Source organism: Eschrichtius robustus, chromosome 4 (assembly GCF_028021215.1).
Source record: "Eschrichtius robustus isolate mEscRob2 chromosome 4, mEscRob2.pri, whole genome shotgun sequence".
Lineage (NCBI taxonomy): Eukaryota > Metazoa > Chordata > Mammalia > Artiodactyla > Eschrichtiidae > Eschrichtius > Eschrichtius robustus.
The window spans coordinates 130,727,982-130,743,944 of record NC_090827.1 but is presented as its reverse complement, the minus strand read 5'-3'; the positions used below and the strand labels follow the sequence as shown (position 1 = coordinate 130,743,944).

The window sequence follows — 15,963 nt, the reverse complement described above, 5'->3', positions numbered from 1 at the left end:
GAACACGATGGAAAGTCTAAATGCAGACCCAAGTCTGATATAACAGTTGTGTTATTGTGCATAATAGAGTATATTTCATTGTTTCTAAGATACCATTGGTTGAAACACACCATTTTATGTATCTTTAAGAAAGAAAAAAATGATTTCAATTACATCATGACAAGCAATTGATTAGGATGCATACTGATTTCATAACATTTAAATGTGAAAAAAGTACATAGTTGAAATAAGTATGAATTTATTATTTAAGGTGACAATTCAAATTATTAAAGAATGGATAACTATTTAAGTTTTGCAAGAATCCAGTAGCAATTTAGGGAAAAAATTAAGTAGAATTAAAAGATTAAATGTGATAGAATGAATCTGTAAAAGTGCCAGAGGAAAATATAGGTTTGTATGTAATTTTAAAATGGGGAAGCTTCTTTTAAAAGCAAGACACTATAGTTGAAAACTTAAAAGGTAACTGTTTTAGTTACTTGAGAAATGAAATCTTTTCTACAACCAAAAAACTCCCTAAGTTAAGACAATTGACAAATAACAAGTGCGAAAAAATTATTCGCAAGGTAGGTGACAAGGGTATAAGGGTAAGTCTTACACATTAACAAGACAGGATGCTAATTTTGGAGCCCATGTTGTGCAGGAGAGAGGACAGGAGACCACAAGCAGGATATAAGAATTGACCCCCTGCTCTGCCAAGAGGCCAGAAGGAAAACTGTGGTTGGTAACAACATCTGATCCCTGGAATTATAGAAAAGGAAACAAGTTTGTGTTTAGAAACTGTCTAGTCCCTTCAGCATAATTTCCAGAGATGCCTTCAGTGCCAACTAGCTATCAGAGCTGCTGTGATGACCGTGTGAAATAATGTCTGTACAAGTACTTGGTGAACTCTAATAATATTAACACTGATATTTTACTATCTAACTGTACTACTTCTTGGTTTTCTCCTAATATATTTTTGAATGTTTTATTTTATTTTTGTATATAGTTATTGGTTTTTGTTGAGTGATTTTGTTTTATTTTTGGTTCTGCAATAACTACTTTGTTTTTATATATAAGTGATTCTGATTTTATATGGCTTGCTAGTAGATGTGGCGTTTCAAATGACCAGTTTTAAATTTCATTATTGTACTCTTTATCCACTCTTCCAGATCTTTAATGAATAAGTTGTGAAAACTACCTGTAAACAGGCCCAAGCTTTACATTTTCTCAAAGAACCCTATTTGTTTGTTATGAACCTTTTTCTTCTTCAGAGCTTTTTTTTTTGTTTTTACGACTTGGGTACTTTTGTTTGATAGAATTAAATTTTATGAAGGGTGTAAAGAGATCAACAGGATTGTCTTGAATGCTGTATAAATGTGACTGCTTTCAAAGAAGAGTTAAATTATATTCCTAAAGGGGTAATTTTTCTTCACCCCTTTTCTTGCCCTGAGCGTAACTCTGTGTCTGCGTGTCTGTATCTATAGAGGTGGATTGTGACACAGACACACTTTAGCTGTTCTGCCCTGAGCTGTGGTTGTTACAGCCAACTCTTCCTACTTGTACACTTAACATGCCATTTTAGTACCTTTCAATTCCTGAGGTATTAGTTAATACTGCTTAATATATTCATTCAATGACTGTTGGCCAAGGCCCAGGTTTGAACCGCTGTCCAGGAAAGGGTTCCTTACCTCGGTCCCAGGCCCAGCAGACTGCCTGATGGCCACGTCTCAACCCCTCCGGGTTGTCTTTTCCTTCCCATACATGCAATCAATCTTATGCAGTGATAAAAAGAAAAATCTTGATTATGAAAAATGGCCATCAACTAGGAGAAAACTTTAGTAAAAATTGAAAGGCAGTTACATTGTGACGTGAGGATAAGGCACAGACTGCGTGACCCTCAAGAAAACGTGATTTGGGAGATAGCCGGAAGCCCATATAAACAGTTCCATATTTATAATTTGGGGATTCACAAAGGTTGGAGGACATAACCCAGGCGTGCTTACCGTACATGGGACATGGTCTTTTAAGATAATGAATGCCGACTGCCATATTTACACACGGTTCTTACTTGCAGTGTCCAGATTCATTATGTCTTGCTTAAAATTTTTCTTGATAACGGAATGTGTTAGAGAAGTAATCTCTGCAGTACTAATACAGATAGATAAGGACGCCTTTACTGTCTAAAGTAGAAAAACTCCCACAAACAAGAAAGAGCAACATGAGCATACAGATAATTTGTAGGGTTAAAAATAAAGTGCACACCAGTGGTAATAAAGGGATTTCATGTGCAGCCATGCATCACCACGAACGCTGTGAGATCCTTTTGTGCTCCAGGAAAAATAAGAGATAACAGAATATAGTCTTCATGGGAAAGTGGTTTGGGTCAGAGCCGCAGTCCTGCATTCTTTCTTTAACTCAGTAAACATTTTTTGAGTCCTGCTATATGCCAGGCATTGCTGGCTGAGGAAGTGGAACTGAAAAAATAAAATCTCTAAGCCCAAGATATGTACGTCTAGAAAGAAAGACAGAAATAAAATCCCCCATGATACTCCAAATGATAAAGTTAAGGGGATAGAAAGGAGAAGTGCCTGCCTCACCCGGGAAGTGGGAGGCCTCTGGGAGCTCGCTGTGAAGGGCATGTAGGGATCTATTGGACAGCAGGAAAGAGAGCAGTGGGGAGCAGTACAGGCCAGCGGAAAAGAATAGGCAAAGGTGTGGGCGAGCAAAATGCAGTCAGGGAGCTGCTAGCAATGATCTGATGGGGGTAAAAAGGCACAGAGCAGCAGTGTGGTAATAAACTAGCCTTTGGGGCTAGGCTGAGCTGGGGTTTCAATTTTAGACATAAGCATACTAGCTAAGTGACCTGGAGCATATGACTTAACCTTCCTGAGACTCAGTTTCTTCATCTGTAAAATGGGCATGGGCACACGTTCCTCACAGTGTAAACTGTGCAGACCTGTGTTCATGTGTGTATTAAAGCACTGTACCTACATGCACATGATGGAAGTCTATATTACATATGCAGAGACAGAAGAGATGAGGACTTTAACCCAGAGGTAGGAGGTCATCAAACCCCTCACAGAGACCACTAGGCTCAGAGTCCCATAGAACATACTAGTTCAATAAAGATTTGATGTAATCTTCCATTCATATCGACTACGTGTTTGACTTTCTAAGAAAGGCCAGGATTTGGGAGGTTAGGTTATGATTGTCTCCAAAGATTAGTTCTGCTTTTATTTCTAACTAAATAGTCATTTCTTTGTGCATTTATTTGCAGTATCAAAAAATGATTGGAAATATTCTCCTGGATGCAGAGGTGCATATTTGAAACTTGAGACTGTCTATATGAATTGTCTGTTTCCTACATTCTATTTTGTATGTAACTGTTTTTTAACTTCTGGCTTCTCAGTAAGGAAAGGCAGTCTGTGTGACCCAAAATTCTGATGTGCATCAAAATTGCTCTCTTGGCAAATGTACAAAAATCCAGTTAGTCTCCAAAGGACAAATTGTCTTTGGGGACTCAGCTGATCTGAAATTTGCGACCGAGTCTGGAAGAAAATAGTACTCTAGGATTTTTTGAACACAGACAACATACATTTAGGACTATGTGAAACAAGTTCTCATGTAAATTGATTCAGATGACTTTTCTAGCTTATATTTGTGAGGATTCATTTGCTTATTTGGAGATACCAAGCATTCCTAAGAGAAGAGTATAAGACAGTCTTGCCGGGGTTGGGGGGGGGTCTTAAAGTCAGTGAGAACTGTGACGATGAATAGTAACATTTGCTTGATTTCTTGGATTGTTACAGGGGTTTGCCAACTTGTTAATAAGATGGAGGAGACCACTGGCAAAGTTAAGCCTTTCAACCGAAATGATGAACAGTTTCTGGAAGCTTTTGTCATCTTTTGTGGCTTGGGGATCCAGAACACACAGATGTACGAAGCAGTGGAGAGAGCTATGGCCAAGCAGATGGTCACATTAGAGGTGGGCTGACACTTACAGGACTTCTCAGTCTCTATGGCCAAACTCTCAACTTACACTTCTCCCTGTAACAGCTCTTGGTGTCTGTTATATCACTGTATCTTTACGACAATCATGTGCTTTAGATGATCAGATCCTTCTCTCCTCATTTAAACAGCTAAGGAAACTGAGACCCAGAATATTTTAGAAACTTGTCAAGGGTCTTATGACCAAACCAAAGCTCCAGCCATTGGTCCCTTCAGTCCTCTGCTTTTTCGGCCAAAAGCAGTCCTTGACCTTAATAATCCATTCACACAGATGTCTACTGCCACTGCACCCCGTCTGTCCCTTCCCCATTGCCTGAGCCTCCCCATCTCTCCTTGTGAGCAGTTGTATTCACACGTTTTAAAAAACAAAAACAGAAATCCTAAGCACTCAGAATCAGAAATGAGGAAAAGTGAAAGTCTTTCAAATTACAGATGTGTGGATCCCACTTCTAAAATTCTGATTCAATAAGTCTTGGGTAGAGGCTGGGAATCTACATTATTACAGAGCTCCCCCAGGTGATTCTGAATGTGAACCACTGGCTTGGGGCACTGACCTCAGGCAGACTCCCTCCCAAGCAGGACAAGCCTACCCAAGTGGGCCAGCCCTTTCCAGATGTATTTCACTAACTGCCTGAAGATGTTCACTTCGTGTAACGTGGAAATTTCTTACATCATAGACCAATTTAGGGAAATAGACTTCATAAAGGGCATTACTTAGTCCTTCATACACTGGTGTGAAATATACTTTAGTGTTAGCCTACTCTTAGCTAGTAGAGATCAGTGGAAATCAATGTTTGGGATATGGATCATTAACTTTTCCTCCAACCCCTAATAAATAGATACCTAACCTAAAGAGCTAGAAGGATATATAAGTCAAGATTTACCAATAACCAAGATGGTATGCTTTACTTTCTAATGTGAATATATAACACTAATAGTTTTGCTATAGTGTTACATAAGAGACCTTGGCTTAGAAACCAGTAGAAATCTGTTTCAAATACACACACACACACATATGTATGTGTGTGTATATATACAAACAAATATACATATATTTCAAATTACATATATGCACACATGTACATATATGTACGTGTGTGTGCACGTGTATATACAATTTTTAAGCGAATTTTTTTTCACTGTTTCCATGGCTTTGCACTGAAGAATTGAATCTAAGCCAGCTATCAATTTTTTTTAAACTTTTAAAAAACTTCCTATTTGGAAAATTTCAAACATAATGCTAAAGTAGAGAGAATAGCTTAATGAGCCCCCATGTGTTCATTAGCTGTCTTCAGTAATTATTGACCTATGGCTACTATTATTCCATCCATACCCTTGCTCACTTCTCTGCACTCTTCTTCCCTATTAATCCATTGATTATTTTGAAGCAAATCCCACATATCATATCATTTTGTTCAAAATCTCTGAATATTTTCCTGATTGAGATTTATTTCTATTTTTACACTATAGTTTTACTTCAGTTAAATATATGAGTAATTAGGCTTTCACTTAATATATACATTTTTCAATTCATTATAGGAAGGTATATGTACAATCACAGGTTTAACCTTGAAAAAATTTTTTCTTCTGAGGTATTGGATAAAAGCTAGGGACATAAACCCCTCATGTTTTCTTATGACAGGGAATTATTTTGACCTGGAAAACATCATTATAATGACAGTGAAACAACAACAATAATAGCTAACCTTTATCAAATGCTTACTCTGTGTTCTCACTTGTGTTAACAAAATTAATCCATACAACCCTATGAGTAAGGTGCTATTTTTATCTTCAGTGTGTGATGAAATTAATTTTTTTTAACTTAGAATGTCATGTTATTCCTTTATTCACTTATCCATGTTGCATTGCACTGATTTATATTAGACTAATTCATGGTCAGAGTCTTAGCCTTTCTCAACAAACCGCCTCTGTGGTGTCAGCAGCAGCTTAACTGTGACCTGTCAATTTCCCAGGAGCAGGAGACAGCAACTCCAAGGTTCCTGAGGTTTCCTAGTGATTAATGGTTCAAACACTAAGACAAATCAGGTGTATCATAGTATTATAACGTTCTGAATCACAAGATAGTAGATGTATATACCATTTGGCTTTAGATTTTGAATTGCTTAAAATTTTAAAAACTATTTCAAGGAAAACTAGTTTGGGCTGCTGAATTACTTGGCTCACCATTTAAAGTCTGAACATGGGATACCTTTTTATCACTGATTCTAAAACTTTGAGGGATTTTAGTAAATCTGTGTTGACTCTGTCAAAAATGAAGTTTTAAAAATGTATTTTTTAAATATGATAGACAATATAAAATGCAATCACTACCTTGGTTTAAAAGAATGTCTAAAATATTATTCCATTACTTAGAAGTTATCACTTTTGAAAATGGGAATGAATGATTCTCATGTTAAGTTATAAGAAGATAGTAAACCTGCCTTACCATCTTCTTACAACTTAACTCACTAGGGCGATGGGAAGTGTACTAGATTGGGAGTTGAAAGCTGGGTTCTAGGCCCTCTTGTCTTCTCACTGGGTGTGAGCTCACAGCCAAGTCATGGGGATCCCTGAGCCTAGGTGTCCTCAGCTGTTAATGGATAGACTTATAGACCAGCCCTACTCTTCTCAGTTCTTGAATCCTGTGAGTGTAAAAGGATCCTTGAATCTGTGTGACATTATATCTCTGCTGTGCAGTTTTTCCTTATGAATTCTCCAGTGGTTACACGCTTCATCTGAGAGCCACTTCTAGACTACTTTCTTTCCAAATATCAACGTTAAAATGTCAGTTTATGCAAAGGTCTTTTATCTTGATTCTGTACACAAGTAAAAATAACTAAAGTCAGTTTTTTTTAAAAGAAAGTGACCCAAAATTTTCTGCCAAGTTTGACCTAATAGTGTGGCTTATAAATAATGTGTTTGTTATATCAACAATGTCAGAGGAAAAGTGACAGTTTTCTTTGAACATAGGGAGTATAACTTTCTGTTTCCGTAATAAGCATTTGAATCAAAGTCTGGGATTTTCTCTCTGTTGAAGAAAGCAGCAAACAAGATATGATGTTCTGAGGAGTCTAGCTGTCTCTGCAGGAAGTTTTAGCAGAATCTCAGGCTTGAAATTGTGGTCTATGTCTGGTAGTCCTCTCTTGTATAACCTGCATTCCTTCTTTTCTCGCCCTGTAGGTTCTGTCATATCATGCTTCAGCTGCAGAGGAAGAAACAAGAGAGCTCCAATCCTTAGCGGTAATCCTCCTCCTCTTTCTTGGTAGAAATGACTAACTAGAGGCATCTAATTAATACATAAATATGCTTCTCTCAGGACAACTGCTTCTACTGGTAATGGTCCCCTAGACATTTAATTAAATGTGGTAAATATTTATATGGACATTTATAAAAATATCTAATCAAATCTACTTTCTTGCAGGGCTAGAAACTCACTGATAACACAGAGCAAAGGATAGCATCATATTGATTTTGTAATACATTATATGATTCTGATATTTTTCCAATAATTGTTATAATCTTTACATCTTTCTTAAACCAAAATTAAATTTAGTTTTCAGTTCATGGGGGAGTGTGGACAGGCGACTGCAAGGTGGTTGGTTGGTTAGAGTAATAACAACAAAGATTTTATAGCTTGTAACTGATAATGTACTCTGTGTTATTAAGAATTGAGAGTGATTTTAATTTCTGACCATATGGCTTACAGAATGTTATTTGAAATTGGGTTCAAATGAGGTCAGTTCCTGAATTCTCACTACATTCTTATTTAGGATACTATGAGAGAAAACCACATTGATATGTAGGTGGAATGTCACGTGTTCTAGGTCTTGATTGAGATTGCCTTGGATGAGATTAATGAAAATTCGAGGCACTTACACATTGACAACCAAGACTGACCCTCTGAGTTTAAATTTACTTGAGACAACATAAAGTCTATATGAGATGTGATGAGAGTCACGTAAGGAATGAGAAGGGTCATTGAGATCGTTGAGATTCTTTTTCTTTGTCGTCATCACCATGGCTTGCCAAATGTTCACCCTCTGTGCCCTTACATACATTTTCTCATGTAAACGGGGCAGCTGTGCTGTGAAGCAAGGGACTTGCTCACGGTCGCAGTGGCAGGAAGTGGAGAGTCAGGATACAAACTCACACTGTCTTTCTCCAGAAGGCATGCATATAATCACTGTCCTATCTGTGATGGGCTGTTAGGGAGAGAGGAGGCTAAAGATGATTCAGATGTTCTGACCCTGGTAATTCAGAGAATAGTCATCCCATTCATTAACAAAAGTGGAAATATTAAGAAGGAAAACGGATAGATTTGATTTAGAACATGGTAAGTTTGAGGTAAGTGAACAACCAAATAGGCATCTTCAACAACCAGGAAGGGCAGGTCTAGAGTGGGGAGGGGCCGGTGGGCAGAACTAGAGGCGGTGATTTGGAAGTTAAATCATGGGATCTGGGGGAGTCCCATGGTAGTGAAACAATGGGAATGGAGCAAGTTGGAGAGAGTGCAGGAAGATGTGCAAGGCTGCAGGCAGAACTCTTGTGGGTATAGGTTTAGATGGAAGGTGTAGGGAAAGAAACCAGCTAAAGCAGAGAAGTGGGAGTTAAACTGGGAGGAAGGTTTAGGCTAGGGCAGTGGCACAGAAGGCCAGTAGAACAGTTTTTACAAGAAAGGAGATCCCATCAGTTGTTATAGGAAGGATGAGAAATAGGACTGAGAAGGCTGCTGGATTCAGTGATTAGGTGATTGTTTAGAAGGCAACTTCAGGAGTGAAACTGCAAAGGGTATGAGTAAATGGTGAGAAAATGGAGGAAATGAATACAGACTATTTTTTAAAATATGGTTTGTATGAAAGAGAGAGTGAAATAGCTAAGACGGGTGTTGGCTGCATCATGTGAAGTTCTTTACTTGTTTTGTTTTGTGTTTGTGAGCAGGGTTTGCTCACAAGCAGGAAAGCCAGCACGTTCTTGGACAAAGGCATAAGGTCCAGGGTGAGTGTGAGACTAAGAAATTTAGTCAGTTTCTTTCAAGAAACTGAAAGAGGTCTGGACCTTGAAGTGGCCTAGGTATTAAAGAGACATTTCTTTGGCCAAGACGAGAGAAAAGGTATAATAATAATAGTAATAGTAAATAATAATAGCTACACTTAATTGAGCACTTACCATATGCCTGGCATGTTTGAAGTTCTTTGTGTGTTAACTTAAGTGTATTAAATCCACAGCCATCCTATAAGGTCAGTATTAGCATTTTGAAAATGGAATTTGAGGTTGAGAGAGTTTAGATTGTCCTACTCGGGATCTCCCAGATCGTGAGTGATGGCGCCAGGACTAAATCCAGGCAGTCCAGCCCCAAAGCCCACACGTCATTGCACAGCACTGGAGAGAATGAGCTAGGAAAGAAGGAAAGAGAATCAGGACTTATAGATGTTCTTGATTAAATCACTGAGTAGAAAGCTGAGTCATCTGCCAAGAACAGTTGAAGGAACTTGAGATGATTTCATCTGAAAGATTCAGCTTCTCTAGGGGTTAGCCTCATTTGAATTGGCTGTATTTCTTTTGTTCACGGTGATGTTTGAAGGAATGAGAAGTTTTTCAATTATTTACAAAGATTTAGAGGTTTAAAGTATCTCTCACATCAGGCTTAATTGCCCGTTTGTCTAATCCTCGTAGAGTGATAAAGTTTTGAACTAACTGCATACTGTGAGCTGGAAATGATCACATGGAGAGATACATTTTGAAGTGCTTGCAGGCTTTGTGGGATTATTAAATTAGCTCTAAAATGAGGGCAAGGGTACACTTTGTTGTTTTAGATAAATAAAAACTAGCAAATAGAGTCATTTCTAAAGATAATGCTTAAAAAATCCATTAGGATATTAAACTTTGCTTTTTTCTTTGAAAATAGCATAGTCTTTCAGAAAAATTTGAAAATTATTTTCTCAATTATGTTAATAATTTTAACAAGAGAAAAACACTTTGGAAAAACTGAGAATTGCTATATTGCAGTATTGTTCAAAACCATCTGTTGTTCCACTTGGAAAACAGATTTCTGGCAGCTGCGTTGAGAAATTTAGGATAACGTAGCTTGTAGGTCAAATAATTCATTTGAATTGGTTGGAATTCAGCAACTGATTTCAATTCTGTTTTCTATCATCCTAATAAAAATTCCTTTGCAGCCCCAAATACACAGGTGTCTGCATCATCCAGAAATTACCACAATTGCTGTCTTAGTCATGTGTCTGATGGTTTATCTCAATTTAAAACCCAAAATAAATTGAAAAGCTGTCAAATGCTTCTCAATTTTTATTTTTAGAAATCAGTTCTTAAAAGAAATAAATAACGTGCTTAAGTATACTAAATATTTATGCCTATGTTCAGAAAAGTTTTTTAGTCATAACAAAAGTATAACAAAGTTGATAGGAAATTCAGAATCCTTTTTTTCCCTTGCTTAACTTGAGTTTTTATCCCATTTTTAATCTTATTTTCTTTTGGCTTAAAATTGGGTGTAGCAGAAATAGGGCCTTAAACAAGCATTTTGCCATATACCTTTTAATGATCCTTACAAGTTACTGAGATAAAAATAAAAGGACCCCAGCTGACCTGGTTATGGTTATTAGAAAGTTGTTAGTTAAGATATCAGAATGAAATAAATGTTTATGTATTACAAATAACTGAATATTTGATTGATTGATTGCCTTTTCTGCCTTCTCTTGCTAGAAGAACAGTAAATAAATACGTTTTAGAGTTTAGTTTTTTAAAATAAACTTCTCAGTTTTGTTATGGAGTCAGTGCTGATTCAGTTTCAATCCCTACAGCTTCTGCTTTATAGCAGTTTCTTTAATCACACGTAATGTATCTCAAAGCAAACTGAGACCCTGTTGTGATCCTGAAAGGTCTTCTGTATCAAAATAGAGAGAGAGGGAAAAGCTGGCCACTTAGGCAGGATTTCCTAGGACAGAATTTATACCTCATCTTGACCTTAACCTTTCCGAGCCAGAAACTTCACATGAACCCTCTTGATCAGGCATGTGTGTGAAATGCTGCAGGTAACAGCAGTAAGGGGCAGAGCCAGATACCTGACCCACATCTCTATTGCCTAAGGCAGTGTTAGAATATAGAGCCACTTTCTTATGTCAAGATGATCATCACATTCCTTCACTTTGGGGGAAAATCTCTATGGATAGTCAAATTATAAATGGAAAATTTTGAGCAGATAATAATAAAGAAGAGTTGACCCTATGATCTAGATAACTAGTGTCACTGAACTGTAGCAACAAGGCATCCAGTAAGGCATCTTCTTCCTTAAAAAGTGCTAGAAATACTCTGGAACAATTTGGGTCCTTTGGACTTCCTGTACACTGTCAGTTGATGCATTCATTTTTATAGACGTCTATAACATGAATTGGGCTATATCTTTTCCACGTTGCAAGATTTAATAGATTCTGTTTGATTCTTCCTACTTTCATTTGACAAGCAAATCTTACCTATTTTGCTTTGATTTTACTAGTGGATTACTTCCAATGGTAGTCTTAGCTCCAAAGTATGGTGGCACTGTTCTTGAGCTTCTTATATACTAATTAGATGCTAACCAAATCTGAGTGTATTAGTCCCAATTGTAGTCATACATTTTCTCTGAAGTTTTACTTATAAGCATATATGTATTTTATTGGAATCTTGACATTATTATGTGCCTTCTTTACATGGTTTTGAAAAACCTTATGCTCATTATTCAAGTTTTTTTTATAGTCTGTGCCTCTTCCCTATTGAGGTTTAAAGGAATCCATTTATATAATGTTAGAAAGAAGGAAAAATAATAAAATATGTTGATATAGTTATTGAAGAAAATATACTAATCTAGTCCTGCTATGCCTTATTCACTTCTTTATTCTCTTTAAGATTTGGTTCCACATGCTGAGTTGGAATATTCACCTCTCTTTGTATTAGTAGGTTTCTTTCTCATTCATATTTGGATCCACTTCCTTCTTAGAGAAAGATATATTCTAACAGCCTTGTAAACTAATTGTGTGGGGTTTTTTCTTTGAAAACACATTTTCTGTGCATGTTTAACGTGGGGAAGAGAGACATTAGCCTTCTTCTGTAAAGTGTAATGTGATGGCTGTCAGCGTGGCTTTGTTCAAAGACCCAGACCCAAACTGCTCTGCATAAAAGAGTGCCCCAAGAGGCAGGCTAGTGATGGGGACTGATAAGGAGCACTTAAAATACCTGACTGAGCATCTCTCCTTGTGGCTACCAATAAACTCATCAAATACCTACATTAATTTTATTCCTGAAAATAATTTCCTTAAAGAATGGATCCTTGAGGAAAATCTCCTTCCCTCTTAACATTTGTATCGAATAAACATCAAGGAGTAATGTAACAAAATGCCTTCATAAAACACTGAAGCTAATTGGAAGAATTTGACATTTTATGGAAGACCAAGTTCAGTGGCTGCCCTTCTTTCAGACTTATTTTAATAAATAACTTTCTGAATAAGGGCCTTTTCTTAAGAGTTGACTATTAGGAGTTGTTTCTGTGATTTCTATTTTAGCTCTTGAGATTTGATACTTCAGACCTAAGGCAGGCAGAATGCCTTTGATTGAAGTGTGACCTTTTTTGTGTAAAGATTATACAGTTGAGCAAATTGTGTAGCCACATGTCTTTATTTTCTTCCAAGGTTACCAGAGGCTTTGCCACAGGCTAAATATAAACCTTTTTCATGAGACATCCACCAAAACTATGAAACTCAATAATTTTTAAATGACCCTTATATTTACCTTACCCAAGTGTATTATTTTCCATGAACATGTGATTTATGGGCTTCAAGGAGACTATACATTTTATAAACGTATTATTTCCTATAAAGTTTCATTTCCATGCTTGTGTAAAAGGGACCCCAGTGTGTCCCTTTTGTTGTGTAAATGGACTTATTTCATAATAAGAAATAGTTGAATAAAAGAAGGGCTGTCATTTGTCTTAAGTAAGGTACTAATAAAGCTCAGGAATTATTCTCTTTGACTTTAGAAAAATAGGTGACTTTATTAGTCAGGATTCTCCAGAGAGAAAGAACCAGAAGGAGATTTCATATATGCATAAATGAGAGAGAGAGAGAGATTCTGAGGAGTTGGCTCACATGCCTGTGCGGGCTGAGAAGTCCACAGTCTGCTGTCTGCAGACTGGAGGCCCAGGAAAACCCGCGGTGTCATTGAGTTGAGTCTAAAGGCCTGAGAGCAGGGGAGCTGATGCTTGAAATCCCAGGCCCAGCGCCTGAGAAGATAGGAGATACCCCCCATTCCAGCGGGCTTGGAGGAAGCAACAAGGGGCATGTCCCTCCTTCTTCCACCGTTTGTTCTATCAGGCCCTCAGTGGATTGGATGATGCCCTCCCACGTTGGGGAGTACAGTCTCCTTTACTGAGTCCACAGATTCAAATGCTCATCTTATCCAGGAACACCCTCACAGACACACCCAGAAATAATGTTTCATTTGGGCACCCTGTGGCCAGTCAAGTGGAGACATAAAATTAACTATTACAAATGACTAAAAAAGGTAGTTAAATGTGTACTTACATTCTCTGTCATTGTGTTGTTAGGGATCACTTACGCAAACTTATTAGCATCCTTGTGTTGTTGCACTTAAACGATATATTTCAATTTTTTGTGTGTCTATCTTCTCCATCAGACTGTTAGTTCTTGAGTCATAATAATAATAGCTACTATTTAGTGATTGCTTAACAGGAACCTGGTTTACATGTTTTGTTGAATAACTGAATGAATGATTCTGGAAAATTCAGACTTTTAGGAAGCCTATAATCTAGCATGAAATAACACAATTCACGATCCTTCAATGCATTCAACAAGATTATGCTTTCTTTTTTCTTAAAGTGATTATGAAGCTAGAAATAATTTAATAGTTTGAATAATTTAATAGAAATGAATAAAACAGCGGCTAACTGGTCATAGAGCTTTCATTTTCATGAATATAGCATGATGGTTAAGAACGTGAGTCTAGAGAGAGATGTCTAGGTTCAGATTCCAGCTCCATGATCTCGGGCAAATCTGTGACTTCTCTGAGCCTCAGTTTCTTCATTTGTAAAAAGAGAATAATGAAAGAACCTACCTCAGAGAGTTGTAGTGACCAGAGTTCCTGGTACATATGTCTCCCCCGCCTATTATGTATCAGTTATTATTAGTAGTGGTGATAGTTGGAGGAAAAGCAGTTCTTCTAATGTAGTAGGAGCCACATTGAGGCCTTCATCTTCTCCGTCATGTTCCAAGCCTTTTTGCCCAAGCCATTCTAATTATGCACCATCAAGAAAGTTGTTGGGGGATGGAGGGAATGAAAAGTGCCCACCAAACTGAGAAGGTATCTTGAGACTGAAAAAACAAGGCAGGCAGCTCCATACAATCAATGGATCAGTTCATTGTAGGGTAACTTACAGGGTAGGATCGGATGGACAACAATTTGGAAGCATTCACAGCTGCACTCCACACCACCGAGGGGCCGCTGGGACAATTTTACGGTTAATCTAGGGTATACGGGTATGTGCTTGGAAACAGGGAGTGCATTCCTAAGTCAAGATTTATGAATGGGTAGCTAGTCTCAGGGGCGCTGGGAATTCGTCAGTGAAGGTCTTCATCATTGTTTGGAGCTAACAGAGCATAGAGGCCACCTGGACCTAATGATTGTTAAAAATATCTTTAACTAGAAAGCCCTTGATGACGGAGAAATGATTTACCATATAGTACAGTCCTGGGGAGGGAGGGTCAGTGGAAGGACAGGAGGAACTGTATGGGCCCAAGATGGTGTCAGTTATGCTAACAGCCATACAAAAGTATGCACTCATTTTCTAATTAGGCAAAAAAGAACAACAGGTAGGCGGAAAACAGGTAGGAAGAAAAAAGCACCATGTGTTCTAAAATAAATGTAAACCTTTTGTTTGTGAAGTGTAACCAATTCTCTACTTGAAGGGAGTTATCTAGAGTTGACCATTTTAAGTAACGTCCTACCCAGAGCTGCTAAAAAGTGGAAAACTTTTGGTCATTGCTTTCCCATCCTGAGTTTCCAGTGTTCTTGCAAGTGAATGAATCAAAATATAATGACACTTAAAACAAGCTGAAGCTGAGTTTTTAAAATTACAGTAGCGAAGTATTCATTGTGCAGATGAAAGAGGGAATTCAGCTATAAAAAATTTTTCAAAAGTAAATAAAGTGAATAATTGAACTGTAAGAGAAGAAGGCATAGTCTATAATTTATCCGTCGTGTCTGACTCAGCATGGTTCATTACTAATGTTTGTGTTATAGCTCTTTGCCAAATTAAACTGAATATTATGAAGAACTGATCAGGTGCTTGATGATCACAAAAAATGTTTCATTTATACATTCACATTTATCTCCTATTTTATGTGGGTATTATATTAGGTGTTCCAAATATAACAATAAGTAATCAATCTCTGTCCTCTTGGAACTTTAAAGAATACTGAAGGACTATATGTATAACTTAATTATATAATATTATATAATTATAATCAGAAGAAATGAGCTATGACTGTAAAGTATAGGCATCATGTAATTATATACTGTAGAGACATATTCTGGAGTGAATGGTTTGGGATATGTGTAGTTATCCACATCTTCTTAAATGTCTCAGTTCCATTCTTGGTGCCCCACTTGCTCCTGATCAATGCTCTAATGTTCACATAAGAGATACGGCAAGTATGTGATTTCACCCTACACCGTCATTCAGCAGCCTACAGGATAAGTTTGTGTGTGGGTTTCGAGATCTGGCTCACTTTGGAAACTTTCATGTACGCCAGAATCAGAAAGCCACTAGGCCATCTCCTTCCGGAATCAACCATCGCAGCATAGTTTGGGGGTGAGAAAGCTGCTGCCAGAACTGAAGTCTCCGCAGCTGCATAACACCCGCTGGAACCACATTTTAGAAAAACGGGTTCCTCATGTGGTAGGCACTGTGTTAGT

At 37.5% G+C, this 15,963-nt stretch overlaps 1 protein-coding gene across 3 annotated transcripts in view; it reads left to right on the top strand.

Annotated features, from left to right (window-relative positions):
- PDE5A (phosphodiesterase 5A) overlaps positions 1–15,963 on the top strand; it is a 154,808-nt gene that overhangs the window by 98,094 nt on the left and 40,751 nt on the right. For all 3 annotated transcript variants that reach the window (XM_068543365.1, XM_068543367.1, XM_068543366.1), the window contains exons 10-11: positions 3,789–3,964; positions 7,168–7,227. In XM_068543365.1, the coding sequence (XP_068399466.1) occupies positions 3,789–3,964; positions 7,168–7,227 (236 nt within the window). The remainder of the gene's footprint in view (positions 1–3,788; positions 3,965–7,167; positions 7,228–15,963) is intronic.